At 30.6% G+C, this 15,532-nt stretch overlaps 1 protein-coding gene across 1 annotated transcript in view; it reads right to left on the reverse strand.

The window, feature by feature from the left end:
* The window catches only part of LOC111713129 (fibronectin), a 33,565-nt gene that overhangs the window by 14,248 nt on the left and 3,785 nt on the right, over positions 1 to 15,532 (reverse strand). The window contains exons 4-13 of the mRNA XM_023487929.1: positions 13,886 to 13,982; positions 13,484 to 13,536; positions 12,290 to 12,348; positions 11,577 to 11,626; positions 10,776 to 10,806; positions 10,252 to 10,309; positions 4,353 to 4,416; positions 2,020 to 2,071; positions 377 to 472; positions 46 to 139 (exon numbers count right to left, since the gene is read on the reverse strand). Coding sequence (XP_023343697.1) covers positions 46 to 139; positions 377 to 472; positions 2,020 to 2,071; positions 4,353 to 4,416; positions 10,252 to 10,309; positions 10,776 to 10,806; positions 11,577 to 11,626; positions 12,290 to 12,348; positions 13,484 to 13,536; positions 13,886 to 13,982 — 654 coding nt within the window. The remainder of the gene's footprint in view (positions 1 to 45; positions 140 to 376; positions 473 to 2,019; positions 2,072 to 4,352; positions 4,417 to 10,251; positions 10,310 to 10,775; positions 10,807 to 11,576; positions 11,627 to 12,289; positions 12,349 to 13,483; positions 13,537 to 13,885; positions 13,983 to 15,532) is intronic.

A 15,532-nucleotide genomic window follows, 5' to 3' on the forward strand; every position in this document is an offset into this window, starting at 1 on the left:
AGAATAAACAAAAATGTTTAAAGAATGTTTAAATCTTGTATATTCCTGTTCCAATATCCTCTAATCCAAGGGAGTTCACAGGTCCGGGTTTCGTTAAAACCGTCTCAAATATAGCATTTCGGGTCTCACGGTCTCCAGTCTGAAATATATATTATTAAAGGGAATAATAATTAGATTTTATTTTATTTTTAAGAGATTCAACACTTTATTTCATTTTATAAACTCTAAAAAATGTCAAATTTTTTAAGATGAAACTCATCATTCTTCAACGTTTAAAGAATCGCGCAATTAAGAATCCGGTGCTCGAACAAATTTTGTCAGATGAAAATTTTACATTTCTTAGAGATGTCGGTTTTAAAATATAATTATAATAAACCTTAGTTTTGAGTTGTATTCCGTATGTTTCTCCAGGACTGAGACCAGCCACTGTAAAGTTAGTCAACTTATTACTCAATTCTCTCTCTCGATATCCCTGGACAAATTATAATAATAATAATAATAATAATAATAATAATAATAATAATAATAATAATAATAATAATAATAATAATAATAATAATAATAATAATAATGATGATAATATCTGTTCAAATATTAATATTTACTAACAAAATAATCATAACGATAATTGCTAGATATTGTTTATGTTTGCAAAAATATGGGAATATACAAGTGTTCAACACTTTTATTTTATTTGATTTTAGGCAACTTTCGAGAGATAATTTACTTTTTCCCCCGTGTTTTATTTTGTTGCAAAAATTTAACCCTTATTGGTTTTCATAGATCTTTTACTCTTTTTTAATTTACCAAAATATTGTTTTTATCCAAAGCTATGCCGCAAGAAATTGTCATGTTCAGGAGGGAGGGCATGAAATGTTTGGCATTTCTATTTTGAAATAAAATAAAATTTCCTAGAACTAGCAAGGTATTTATGACATCAAACATTTAGAATTATATAGAAAGACCCAAGGGAAACTTTAATTCGTAAATTGAAAAGCAATTGATTAATTTATAAAAAGTTCAGAGAATTTTCCTGTTCTAGGTTGTGAAGGTAAAAAATAATATGACACTGAAAACTACAGTTCTATTGTACAACCGTACCGACTTCTAGGCAGGCAGGGCAAGTTGTACGCTGTACATGTATACAAACACACTTCAAACGGAAAACCGGAAAAGTACACCGAAGAACTGTAAACTAAACAGAACGAGAAGGAAAATTTATACGACATTTCTGGTAAAGCTTTAAACCTCCAATAGTTTTGATTTTTGAACGAGTATCAGAAGCGCAACGGAATTGAGTCTTTGCCACACACTCTAAATTGTCTAGGCCCTAAATATTACAAATCCAATGTTGTAGACCTAAGATATTTTAAACCATATATAGTCTAAGTTTGAAATAACAAAGGTTTACATCTTCTGATTGCAAAGATATAAGGATTTGAAAACTTGTTTGTGTTGCAAAGACTCAATTCCTTTCTCCAATTATATATTAGAAATTTAAAGCATCCATGGTTCTTAAGAGGAGATATAATTGAAAACATGTTAGATTTCGATATTTCGTAAAATTTACTTAAGTTTGACGTGAAAGGAATTCATCTCCCTCTAGTGAGCTAAATGGATGAAAAGCAAGCCATTTCCTTAACAAGCTTTTCTACGGGGTGTCCCCCATCATTTCGGATAGTTTGTTGTTTTTAAGTGCGATTTTCGGGACTAATCAGAAAATTTAAGTTAGGATATGTTAAACAATTGCACCCTAATAAATTCAAAAATCAATATCTTCCAATTTTGCTACAATGAGAACCAGAAAACTCTGAAATAGGAAGACGATTAAACCTCTAAAGAAGTACGGACAAGCTAACTTTTAAGGTGAGAGGGGGGGGGGGGCAAGCTAGGTTTCACAAAAAAGGGGAGTGGCACGCTGGGTGTTGTTAAAAAAGCAATAAATCACTAGGTTTATAGAAAGAGAGGAAGGGTGGGGGCGAGGCTTCATATAGAGGACTGGGTTGTATTTTTTATTACCTTATGCTGCCGGAGATCTCCTGAAGAATCTGGGAGGCTTCCAGTCGAAAAACTAAAATAAAAAATATAACTTTTTGACTTGAGGAATTTGAAAGAAAAAAACTAGAATTTCCCCGACACAAAATAAAAGGTTAAATCAGATTTTGTAAAAATCAACATATTTAACAAAAGAATTTAGAGTCTTTGTCATAAACCAAAATTTTTCTAATCCCCATATCTATGCAACCTGATGATGTAAGCCATTGATATTTAAAACTTAGATTACAATTTATAGTTTAAAGTATTTAAACATCAGGTTGCAAAAATAAAGAGATTATCAAATTTGAGTTTGTAGCAAAAACTCATTAACTTTACGAACAGATTTTACAGAAATCATAATCTCAAATTATCTGAACACTATATACAATGTTCACTCTGAAACAGTGCAAAAAAATGAATCCACAAATCAGATTAAAATACACCTATTTTTACACCAAAAAAGTCATATTTTGTTTGAAATTAATTCGTTTTTAATTTAATTTGGTGTTCACTATATGTTTTAAGCTTAAACAGCTTAAAGAGATATTTAACTTGTAGATTAGAATAAATTGAATCAGCTGTACTATCATATTCAAAAATTTTCATCTCATACATATTTACATATTCGATTCCTGTAGAATACGTTATGAAAAAACCTAACTTTATCCCTAACTAATAATATATTAAAGTATTAAAATTTAAACAAACTAAAATAAAGAATAAAATTCTAAATACAAAAAACACTACCATGCTTTTCATTACTTTATATATATAAAAAATACTATTATATAATATCTACAAAACAACTAAAAATGTAAAGAACTAAATGTACGAATAATACATTAACTAATCAATATTGTAAAATGATAACAAAGGAATTGAGTCTTTACTATAAATTCAAATTTTCTAATGCAACCTGATGGTGTAAATCTTTGGTATTTCAATCTAACAGAGTTCATAATTTGAAATATCTTAGGTACGACATTGTATTGCAAAGATAATTATGGACTAGTAGTAATATATATACCATAGAGAATAGAATATATATTAGAGGGGAATTTACTAGAAAAAAGTGTAAAACGGCCATTTTGTTGTACTGTTTCCATACTGCAGGTGTACTTCACATATTTGTTCTATAACCTTTTGGGCCCTGGAATATCATTTTATAGAAAATCTAAAATTAATGTTAAAAGAAAACCAAATTATAAAATAATTAATATAATTGACCAATGATCATTTCACATAGACCCTATGCATTTCATTTTACAAACGATAATAATAACTATAAATCAAATGATGGTTTTTATTCACCTAATTCATTATAAAGTTTATTTAACACCTTTAAAAATTTCGAAATTGAAACGAATAGTCTAGGGAACATACTGTATTAATGTACTCTACTGCATATAATTTGTGAACATTTACATGATTTGTACACTTTGAACGATCCCTTTCAGGCTGAATGGGACTGAAAAAAATCATACCGAGAGATTCTTTAAATTCCTCTCTAACATATATTCTATTCTCTATGAGTAATACAGAGCTTGTGGCAAAGACGCAATTCCTTTCAGCACTTAAAAATCTTAAGAAATATAAAAAGGGTGTAAGATAATTGAAAATTTAATTATAATCGTAAGCATACTATTATTATTTATATCAACATTATTTCTACCATAATAAATATCTACAAAATTTAATCTAAATGTATTAAAAGTTATCCCTTGAAGTTCAATAATACAATGATAAACTATTTTTTATAAATTTTATCAATTCTTTTGTGACTTTAATGTGACGCACATGAAGAACCGACCGAATTTAATGAATAGGGAGGTCGCTGAACTATACTTATATCGCCGGTTCAAATCCTGAACCACCAATTCAGATCCTCATGAATATATTTAACTTTTAATCCAACAAAAGGTAGTTCAGTGAACTCTACAATTCATTAAATTCAGTATTTGGTTCAATTTGATGTTGTTCGTCTACGAAAAGGGGGGGGGGGGGTATTTTAGAAAATTGTGTCCCCCTCCGAAAAATGTTACCCATCGAACATTAGTAAACGTATTTTGGTTAATTTTCAGTCCTACCCCTGATAATACCTCAAATGTACAGAGCTACCCACAAAGGATGAAAATTCAGAGACGACTGTATGGGATTTATTTGTATTTTTTCTTACATCTGTGATTGGATCGAAGCAACTGTGAACTTGTTACATTCTTTTATCTATTATTCTATATATGGAACAATTTGAAACTATTAAAATATTTAAGGTCGTTATTATAGTTTCATCCTTTGTGGGTTCCCCTGTAATATACCTGGGCACAATTATCATTGGGACAAATCTCTTAGGAGCTAGGGTTGTTGTTACTGAAGAATCAACTGCAAATTAGGCAAATATTCAAGGTTAGTTCTCTTAACATCAACAACATACTATCTACAGAAAACAAACTAAAAAGGTTTTATTTCCAAGTAAAAAATGATTTAATTAATCAACAAAACCGTTGTTAGTCCAACTGTACATGCTGAAAACTGTACATGCTAAAAACTGTACATGCCGCAAACTGTACATGTTGCAAACTGTACATGCTGCAAACTGTACATGCTGCAAACTGTACATGCTGCAAACTGTACATGCTGCAAACTGTACATAGCTGCAAACTGTACATGCTGCAAACTGTACATGCTGCAAACTGTACAATGTACATATTGCAAACTGTACATGCTGAAAACTGTACATGCTGCAAACTGTACATGCTGCAAACTGTACATGCTGCAAACTGTGCATATTGCAAACTGTACATGCTGAAAACTGTACATGCTGCAAACTGTACATACTGCAAACTTTACATACTGAAAACTGTACATGCTGCAAACTGTACATACTGAAAACTGTATATGCTGCAAACTGTACATACTGCAAACAGTACATGCTGCAAACTGTACATGCTGCAAACTGTACATGCTGAAAACTGTACATACTTCAAACTGTACATACTGAAAACTGTAAATGCTGCAAACTGTACATACTGAAAACTGTACATGCTGCAAACTGTACATACTGCAAACTGTACATGCTGCAAACTGTACAATGTACATGCTGCAAACTGTACAATTTACATGCTGCAAACTGTACATGCTGCAAACTGTACATGCTGCAAACTGTACAATGTGCATGCTGCAAACTCTACATGCTGCAAACTGTACATGCTGCAAACTGTACAATGTACATGCTGCAAACTGTACATGCTCCAAACTGAACATGCTGCAAACTGTACATACTGCAAACTGTACATACTGCAAACTGTACATGCTGCAAACTGTACATGCTGAAAGCTGTACATGCTGCAAACTGTACATGCTGCAAACTGTACATATTGCAAACTGTACATGCTGAAAACTGTACAATGTACATACTGCAAACTGTACATGCTGCAAACTGTACAATGTACATGCTGCAAACTGTACATGCTGCAAACTGTACATGCTGCAAACTGTACATGCAGCAAACTGTACATACTGCAAACTGTACATAATGCAAACTGTTCTTAATATGATAAAAAATGAAAAATAAAAACATGCACAAACACATTGGCATCAATGTTTTTATGGCAAAAAGACTTATCTGGGACAAGATTCAATTGAAGCAAAAGAAGTTGCACTACGTAGGCATAATTGAACCACTTCTCTTGTACTCTGTCTAAGCAGTTCAACTACTTCTTGCTCTTCATTAAATCTAGTCTCTGGATTTTTTTGTTTTTTCAAGGTTTTTTTATTTTATCCTTCAGTTTTTCAATAAAAGTTTTATTTATTGCTTTCCCTTTTTTCAAACTCCAAAGTCAAAGAGAAGACGACAATCTCAAATCTAAAAAGAATTTTCAATATTTTACCTCAAATACTAAGAAAATTTTGGGATAATCTTTTTTTCTGCAATTTGTCAAAAAAATTTTGTTTTTAAAAATGATAATTTGGATAAATTGTGACGCATTTAATGCACAAATTTCTTAAAAGGATTTAAAATACTTATCCAATATGCGGTTTATTAAGCTTCTCTTAAAAGAGCAAAAAAAATGATTCTGAAAAATGAAGAAAAAGAATTCTAATGTAGCAGGAAAATGATGTTTTGATCTTTCCTGCGACTGTAAATAGCATTTTGTTTGTCAGTTATTTTTACCCTTCGTTCGCACTCAACCCCATTTTGCCTCCCCCCCACCTTTTACTGATATTTAACGGGTTTTCTTGTTTATGTTTGGTTTCTATATTTAACCCAAGCCAAGCGGAGAAATCCGTTATCTCCAAACCCGGGAGCTGGGGAGCTGGCCGGCCAGCTCACAGGGCGTGGGGTAGAATGCGAACTAAGGGGGGAGCGAAATAGAGGGAAAAAAGACAGTTGTGATTCAGCTCCCTTGAATTAAGGTTCCCTTGAAGAATTCCCCTATTTGACGAAACTAATTTGATTAACAATATTTAATTTGTGTAAGTGAGACGATGAAAATGAAAATGTAAAATGTCTCCTGTTTGATAGATCTGATTAGATTCATAATATCTCGTTTGTATTAGTATCGTTCGATTTAAAGTTTGTATCTTTTGTATATAAATATATTGTAAGAAAAACCGACGCGTTGAATATTTGAGAAACTCAGTGCATTGCTTTATTGATTTTTATTCATATACTATACTAATATGCAAAAAAAAATATAAGTTAAAATTCATGAAAAGTTTAAATGATCATGCACATTCTCTAAGACTATTAGTACCGACCAAAAAACATGATGCTTCAAGTTACAATGTTTGAAGGATATTTTTTAATGTTTCACCATGTTTGTCTGGAACACTAAGTACGTAAAATACAAGTCTCCATAACCCTTGTCAGGGGCCTACTCAGGAATTTGTCCAGGGGGGACTTAAATTTTTTATTCTTTTTTCCAGGGGGGGGGGGGCTCAGCACCCGTTGGGGCCTGAAAACCCCCTGAAATAAATAGATTTTTACTGGTCCAGTACGCCCCTGACCCTTTTCTCTTTTAGAATAAATATAAACCAGATAGAATACACATCAGAAATCCACAAAACTTTGTTTTAAAAAAGTGTACTGCAAGAAACGTTTATTTGATATCTGTTGTGTATTCCTTTTTTATATTTATGTCTGCGATGGTTCAAATGTACGTTTGAATACATCAATCTGATGGAATTGGCTATTGTTCTCTCTATATTTATATTTATATTTATAATATATATATACAAAGAATGAAAAGCATAACAGCACTTCAAGACAACAGTAAAAAATTAAAAGTCAACCATTTTGATTTGGGAAAGTTTTAAAGCAACTTAGTTCTTAGAATATCATTTACAGAGCAAAAGACATATTTTTAAAAAGAATTCAATTCAATCAAACTGATATGGATGGAACACACTTTTCTCATTATAAACACAATTAGAGTTAACAGGTAAAAATCAAAAGCACTTTTTTACAGTGTTTGCGTATGCCTATTTTTACAGTGTGTACTTTAACCTGTTATTGCTGTGCTGCGAGAGCAGGGTTAGAAGCCGAGTTCTAGGTTTAAAGGCCGGTGTATCACATTCTTGAACTATTGAACCAAACCAAACCAATATTCATCATGCATATATAGTTATCCGATTCGTTAAAAATTTTCTAGCTGTGATTTAGCAGCGATTTCCCAGGCTAGGCACTAGCCAGCCAGGAAGTCACAACTAAATTATAGCTAGAAAATGTTTAACGAATGATTATTATGTACAGTGGTAACCAATCCCCAGGAAACGTTTAAACCAAATATAGTTATGATAGCAAAGATGTCGGGTAAATAGTTCTGGACTTTTGATGTTTGACATCGGTATGTCGGAGACTTGATGTTTAGGCAAGGTATAAAGTGAATACATAAACTTGAAAAGCAATTAAGACTGGGTTACCCGCGCAAAGGCTGAAACTTCAGACGACCTAATAATCTTCAGGACTGTAAAGGTTGAAAGTTATCAAATATATTGATAACAAGAACAAAATGCATGAATTCTGTACAATCGTGTTCGTTGAATAGAATGATAAAGTGCTTTCGACCGTCGTCTATACTGAAATATTGCAGATGCGCTATTTTTAGATTTATAGGGATAAATTAATTAATTTAACAGCAGTTTACGGAACAATAATTTAGACTACAATCCATCCCTGAACCATCAATATACTCTTAAAGGGACTGTACGCGTATTTTCAAGTGACCTTTAATTTATAGAGTGACATATTTGATTAACAATGGCACCCTTAAAAGTGACATTTCTTCTGCAAAAGAATAATTTAAGAATTATCAGAATCAAGCAAACTAGAAAAACGAAATTATCTTTCACATTATTAATCAGATAAGTGTGTCAAGAATATCAAAAAAGCCCCTTTTTAAATGGACCGGGTCACTTGAAATTACAACGACATTCCCTTTAAATGTGTGGCATTATTATTTTCATGACACAACATTTTTTTTCATGCGCATTATTTTTGTTTACCACTGCAGCACTTTTGTTTACATGAGCGGTATTTTTTTGCACATGCCCAGCATTTTTGTTAACATTTGAAGCACTTTTTTAAATGCTCAGCATTTTTTTTCATGCAAAGCACTTTTATTAACCTGCGCGGCGATGCTTAAATGCGCAGAATTTTTGTTTGCATGCCCAGCATTTTTGTATAGATCCATGGCATTTTCATTTCCATGCGCGGCATTTTTGTTAACATATGTGGCATTTTATGTTTACATACGCGTCATTTTTTACATTTTTTGTCTATATGTGCGGCATTTTTGTGTTCATGAGCGGCACTTTTGTTTACATGCGCACCTTTTATTGGACCCGTTGTTGAAAGGAAACAGGTTTAAGGAAATAAGCTTCTGTCGTGGAGTAAAAGGCGGTGTATCCACAGGACTCACTTTATTTATCATGCTACTCATTATTTATTAATTTTTATTTTTCTAAAAGCGTAATTTCAAGTGACCCATCATGTAAAGATGACAATGCCCGATTTACAACGGTAGCCTTGAAAAGCTTTGTATTATTAGTTTATTTAAATTTTTGGCTTCTCTGCATTTTGGTTTGAGCATTAACAGATATAAACACTTGAGTGTTGAGTCCTGAAAACTTTGATATCCTCTATATTTTGATTTGATACAGGATTCAAGGGTAACATTGTAAATCGAGCATTCTTATCTTCGCATTGAGGGTCACTTAAAGGGAGTGACCGGCTATGTAAGGTAGTTGAACTGAGTATGCAGTGTTGTGGAAAACTTCTTTCGGATTCATTTGAGACATATTAAACTTTTTAAAGACCTGTAAATCCTGAGTCTTGGCGCAAATTCGACGTTCAAAACTCCTACTTTGGGGGTGGATACGTTTTCAGAATTAGTTTTTTTTTAATTTTTAAATAAAATGAATCTGAAAGAATTTTTCCACAACACTGCATACTCAGTTCAACTACCTTACATGGCCGGTCACTCCCTTTAAGATATTACGCTTGTAGTCCCTTTAATTCATTAAATATTTTAAATAATGGTTGAGAAAATAATCCTTCACCGTTCTGCATGATAATGATAAATTAAGAATTATATTGGGGTATATATTTTCATGCATTTTAATTTCCAAAGCTGAAAATAATTTCCTTAAAGGGAGTGTTCGCGTGAAATGAAAGGGGGTATGGGATGCTTCCTAATTGATATCACAATATCTTTTTTCTTTTATATGCAATGTTCTTGAGTCGACGATTTTTGGCCGCCAGGTGTCTCTCCCAAATGAAATCCCTGAAATATTGAGATGTAACCTAGCGTCTAAAAAACATCTGATCCAATATCCATAGTACATTGTATACAAAAAAAAAACATGATATGTAACCTACCCTTAGTTTTAAATTCATTTGACTTATCAAAAGTTTGGGTGAAATAATGCAAGTCTGTGAATTAATATGGGTTCTAGGTACATTTTCTCCCAGCTTATATACGGAACAGACAGAAGTAAAATTAGAAGCGATAAAAACCCAATCAAATTCGCAAACACTTCCTTTAGAGGAGAGAAATGAGAGGGGAATATTTTTTGAAAATTTTAAAACCCTTAATTTTTAAAACAGAACAATAATGATGATTTTTGTTTTTAAGCATAAAAAAAATAATGATAAAGGTGTGATGATTATGATATTCATAAATTATTTTAGATAATAATGAATATTTTCTCTTCCTGCTAGAACATATTTAGTGAACTCTCCTTTAGGAGGCTCCCAACTGATTTCAACCTCCTGAGAAAAAAAAATATTGTTAAAGGGATTGTTCACTAAGATTCAAAGATTACCATGAAGACCAAAATGCTCAATTTTCCTATTCAAATATACATTGTAAAATACTTTTATTTAACATTCTTTTTCTTAGGATATTTTTGAGCGGTACTTATGTTATAATAGGCCGGGGAACACTTTATTTAAAGGAATTGAGTCTTTGCCACAAACTCTGATTTTCTAATTCTTTTATCTCGAAACCCTGAGATATTTCAAAATATGATTAAATAATCCAGGTTTAAAATATTAAAGGTTTTAATCATCATGTTACAAAGCATGAGGGATTAAAAAATTTAGTTGCGGAAAAGAATTTTTTGTTTGAAAAGTTTTATAGGTTAACCTCTAATTTTCCAAATCATTGTAACTCAATACTCTTTTTCTCAAAAAGCAATATAATAATATTTAAATAAAAGTAGTATATATATATTACCGTCATCATTGCAACTTTTAGCATTCCTGCCCTGAAAATATATAAAATATCAATTGTAACAAATAAAAATTGATAAATTACTAAAAATCATGTTTAGCTTTTTTTGGCGGATCTCACACATTTCCCATTTAGGACTTATAAAATAAAAGAAAAGACAAGTTTTTTCTTGGCAAAATTTTATAATTTTGAAAAGAAACGAAGGTGAGTTGCCACAAAAAAATTGGACCCGATATGTTCAGTATAGTTTGAACGTTTATTGGATATAAAACGGACAAAGAAAGAACTCAAATTTAAATGTAAAAAACTATTGACTAGTAATTAAAAATGCTAACTATGTGTCTCTGTTTAGTATTTACATTATACAATGTCAAGCAATGCTTTAAAAGTTTAAATCAGGAAACAAAAACTAGAAAGATCAATGGAGTCGAAATTGAGCTAAATTAATTAAATTTCTCAATTAATTAAATCTAAACTTCCATCTTAGCTTTATCTTTAAAATCTTTTAGCTTTTATCATTTATCTACAGATTATGTATTTTGAGTTTCTAATTTCTATACAACCATACAGACTTTAAATAGTTAGTTGATGATGAAGATATCTTTGTTTGTTTTTCTAATAAAAATAGATAACTTTTGGGAAAAAGTACTAATTGATTTTGTTGAAAAAAAAATTATAATATGTTAGACCCTAATTTTCAATATGTTGAACACTTTTGTATATTTTTACCGACACCTAAACATAACAACACTTTTCTCAAATTGTATTGTTTTGAATAAAATGAATAAGATATAACATGTATACCTTGGTTTCTCTGGTCCGTAAGGGAGTAAGGTTGTCACTATTCTCTCTCCCTAGATAAATAATTGAAAATATAACTCCTGTCTCCTCCTAGCACACTCCCGTCTATCCCAACCCCCACTCATACTACCCATAACCCCACCACTCCCTCTCCCTAATCAAACTCATTCCGCCTACCCCTAAGCCCTCTATCTACTCCCACTCCCCCTCCCCCCAATCATCACTATTTTCAATTTTACGTCAATTCTGCAAAAACAAAAACTTGAATATCTAAGATTATACATATAGACAGGACATATATTTCATAGACAAGCCATGAAATGAAATGAATTCTACCAATGAAATGTCCCATCTATAGAAATATCCTGTCTATGTTATTTACAGGGATAATGTTTTGTGTCTGTTTATTCATCAGGAATCAAAGTAAATAGGATAACACAAACCCTTTTCTTAAACTTTCTCAGTCTTGCTGTCCAGGTATACTTTAAAGAGGATCAATGCTTAATCTTTTCATTATAGTTATTCCTGCAGGGTAAGATATACCATGCGGGATATTGAATAAAAACTAAAATGGCTAAAATCTAAATCCGGAGGCTCACTTGAAGACTGCCATCTTGAATTCTTAAATTTTAATGCTTTGAGGTTATTCGGTTAAAACCTTTTATTTATAGGGGTCACGTGAATTTATTAAAACAGTGCTTTTCAACATTTTTTACCTTCATTCTTGATCTCCCAATAACACAGGCAATTGTTATGATATATTCCGTTTTACCACCTACAAAATACATTCCGTTATACGACCTACAAAATATATTCCGTTTTACCACCTACAAAATATACTCCGTTTTACCACTTACAAAATATATTCCGTTTTACCCCCTACAAAATATATTCCGTTTTACCAACTGCAAAATATATTCTGTTTTACCACCCACAAAATATATTCCGTTTTACCACTTCCAAAATATATTCCATTTTACCACCTACAAAATATAATCCGTTTACCACCTACAAAATATATTCTGTTTTACCACCTACAAAAAAATATTCTGTTTTACCACCTACAAAATATATTCCGTTTTACCACCTACAAAATATATTCCGTTTTACCACCTACAAAATATATTCTGTTTTACCACCTACAAAATATATTTCGTTTTACCACCTTCAAAATATATTCTGTTTTACCACCTACAAAATATATTCCGTTTTACAACCTACAAAATATATTCCGTTTCACCACCTACAAAATATATACCGTTTTACCACCTACAAAATATATTCTGTTTTACCACCTACAAAGTATATTCCGTTTTACCACCTAGAAAATATATTCTGTTTTACAACCTACAAAATATATTCTGTATTACCACCTACAAAATATATTCCGTTTTACCACCTACAAAATAAAAAACATAAAATGCAAAAACTATTGTAATTCCTTTGTCATCCCTAAACATGCTGTGGGGGGGGGGACGTTTGGTGTCTTATAGTTTTGTTTGCCCTAGCACTCTCAATTTTGACACTGTCACCTTGAAATTTATAACTTTAACGAATAGTTATATAAAAGATTGTTTACAATTTTTTGATGCATAGAGCAGGAAATAGTTTGGTCAAAAGGTCGGTCAGAATCTAAAATATTTATTTAATTAGTTAATTAAGGCGTAATTACGCAAAATTACGTAATACAAAACCATTCCGTAATCAGTAAAGTACATATTAATTCTCAGAAATGAATATAGGGGGAAAATATGTGTAAGGATATGGGCGCTATAATTATGTCCAATCTGATTAGATAACTTAAATACTTTCAAATTGAAGTTTCGGTTATTAGGTGTAATTATTGCAACAATTCGCAAAACTACTTTTGTAAAAATTACACGAACAGTCCTTTTAAGTGTTTAAACTACCTGCCAGATCAAAAAACCAAGCACTGTAAACATCATCAGCTCCTGGAGTTTCCCTAAAAAAACATGGTCTTTAAAAATATTTTAAAAATAATGTTTTTCTGGTTTCCATTATCATCAGCCCACATGGGATTTCATTAGAAAACATGTTGCCATTACTAATATTGTTTATTAGATAGAAGGAGATATTTTTGCAATATTCCTGCTACGACTTTGTGAACTCGTGGCTCCGTGCGCTAGATAAGACTAAATTCTCAAGTAAACAGAAAAACCCCGGTTACATCTTAGAAATAGCTTTTGAATAGCTCTTCAATGAGATAAGTATTGAATGAAAACATAGATATTTCAATTTATATGTGAATTTTATATTTTTTAATTAATTTTTTTGTTAAATATTTTTGTTACCTCAGTTTTGCCCTTTTTGTGACAGAATTCTTGATAGATTCTGCAGGGTATATTGTTACATCATAGCTATCCACACAAATATCACTCGTTATATCATCTATATATATAGCAGATTATAGTGTTATATTATGGCTATCCACACAAATATCACTCGTTATATCATCTATATATATATATATATATAGCAGATTATAGTGTTATATTATAGCTATCCACACAAATATCGCTCGTTATATCATCTATATATATATAGTAGATTATATTGTTATATTATAGCTATCCACACAAATATAACTCGTTATATCATCTATATATATATATAGCAGATTATAGTGTTATATTATGGCTATCCACACAAATATCACTCGTTATATCATCTATATAAAGAGCAGATTATAGTGTTATATTATAGCTATCCACACAAATATCGCTCGTTATATCATCTATATATATATAGCAGATTATAGTTTTATATTATAGCTATCCACACAAATATCACTCGTTATATCATCTATATATAGAGCAGATTATAGTGTTATAGTATAGCTATCCACACAAATATCGCTCGTTATATCATCTATATATATATAGCAGATTATAGTTTTATATTATAGCTATCCACACAAATATAACTCGTTATATCATCTATATATATAGCATATTATAGTGTTATATTATAGCTATAATCCACACAAATATAACTCGTTATATCATCTATATATAGCAGGGTATTTAACTGTATAAACAGAGTATAATTGTTACATTATAGCTATCCACACAAATATATAACATGTTTTATCTTTTATATATTACTGTATAAGATTGTGTAAGATTGTATAAGATTTTGAAATATTGATTAGATTTCATAAGATTGTATTAGATTGTTTAAGGTTGAATAAGATTAAATAAGATTGTAAGATTGTTAAAGATTGTATAAGATTATACAAGAATTGATTGTATAAAATTATACAAGAATTGATTGTATAAGATTATACAAGAATTGATTGTGTAAGAATATACAAGAATTGATTGTATAAGATTATACAAGAATTGATTGTATAAGATTATACAAGAATTGATTGTATAAGATTATACAAAAATTGATTGTATAAGATCACACAAGAATTGATCGTATAAGATTATACAAGAATTGATTGTATAAGATTGCATAAGATTGAATAAGACTGTATAGGATTGCATAAGATTGTATGAGATTGAATAAGATTGTTTAAGATTTTATAAGAAGGTATAAGATTATATAAGATTTTAAAAGATTGTAAAAGATTGTAAGATTGTATAAGATCGTATAAGAGTGTATAAGATTGTATAAGATTGAATAAGATTAAAAAAGATAGAATAAGATTGTATAAGATTATGTAATATTTTATTAGACTGTATAAGATTGTATAAGATTGGGTAAGATTGTATATGATTGTATTAGAATGTATAAGATTGTGTAAGATTGTGTAAGATTGTATAAGATTGTATAAGATTGTATTAGATTGTATGAGATTGTGTAAGATTGTTTAAGATTGTATAAGATTGTGTAAGATTGTATAAGTATGTGTAAGATTGTATAATATTGTATATAATTGTAAAAGACTGTATAAGATTGTATAAGATTATATAAGATTATGAAAGGCTGTA

Source organism: Eurytemora carolleeae, unplaced genomic scaffold (assembly GCF_000591075.1).
Source record: "Eurytemora carolleeae unplaced genomic scaffold, Eaff_2.0 scaffold1149, whole genome shotgun sequence".
Lineage (NCBI taxonomy): Eukaryota > Metazoa > Arthropoda > Copepoda > Calanoida > Temoridae > Eurytemora > Eurytemora carolleeae.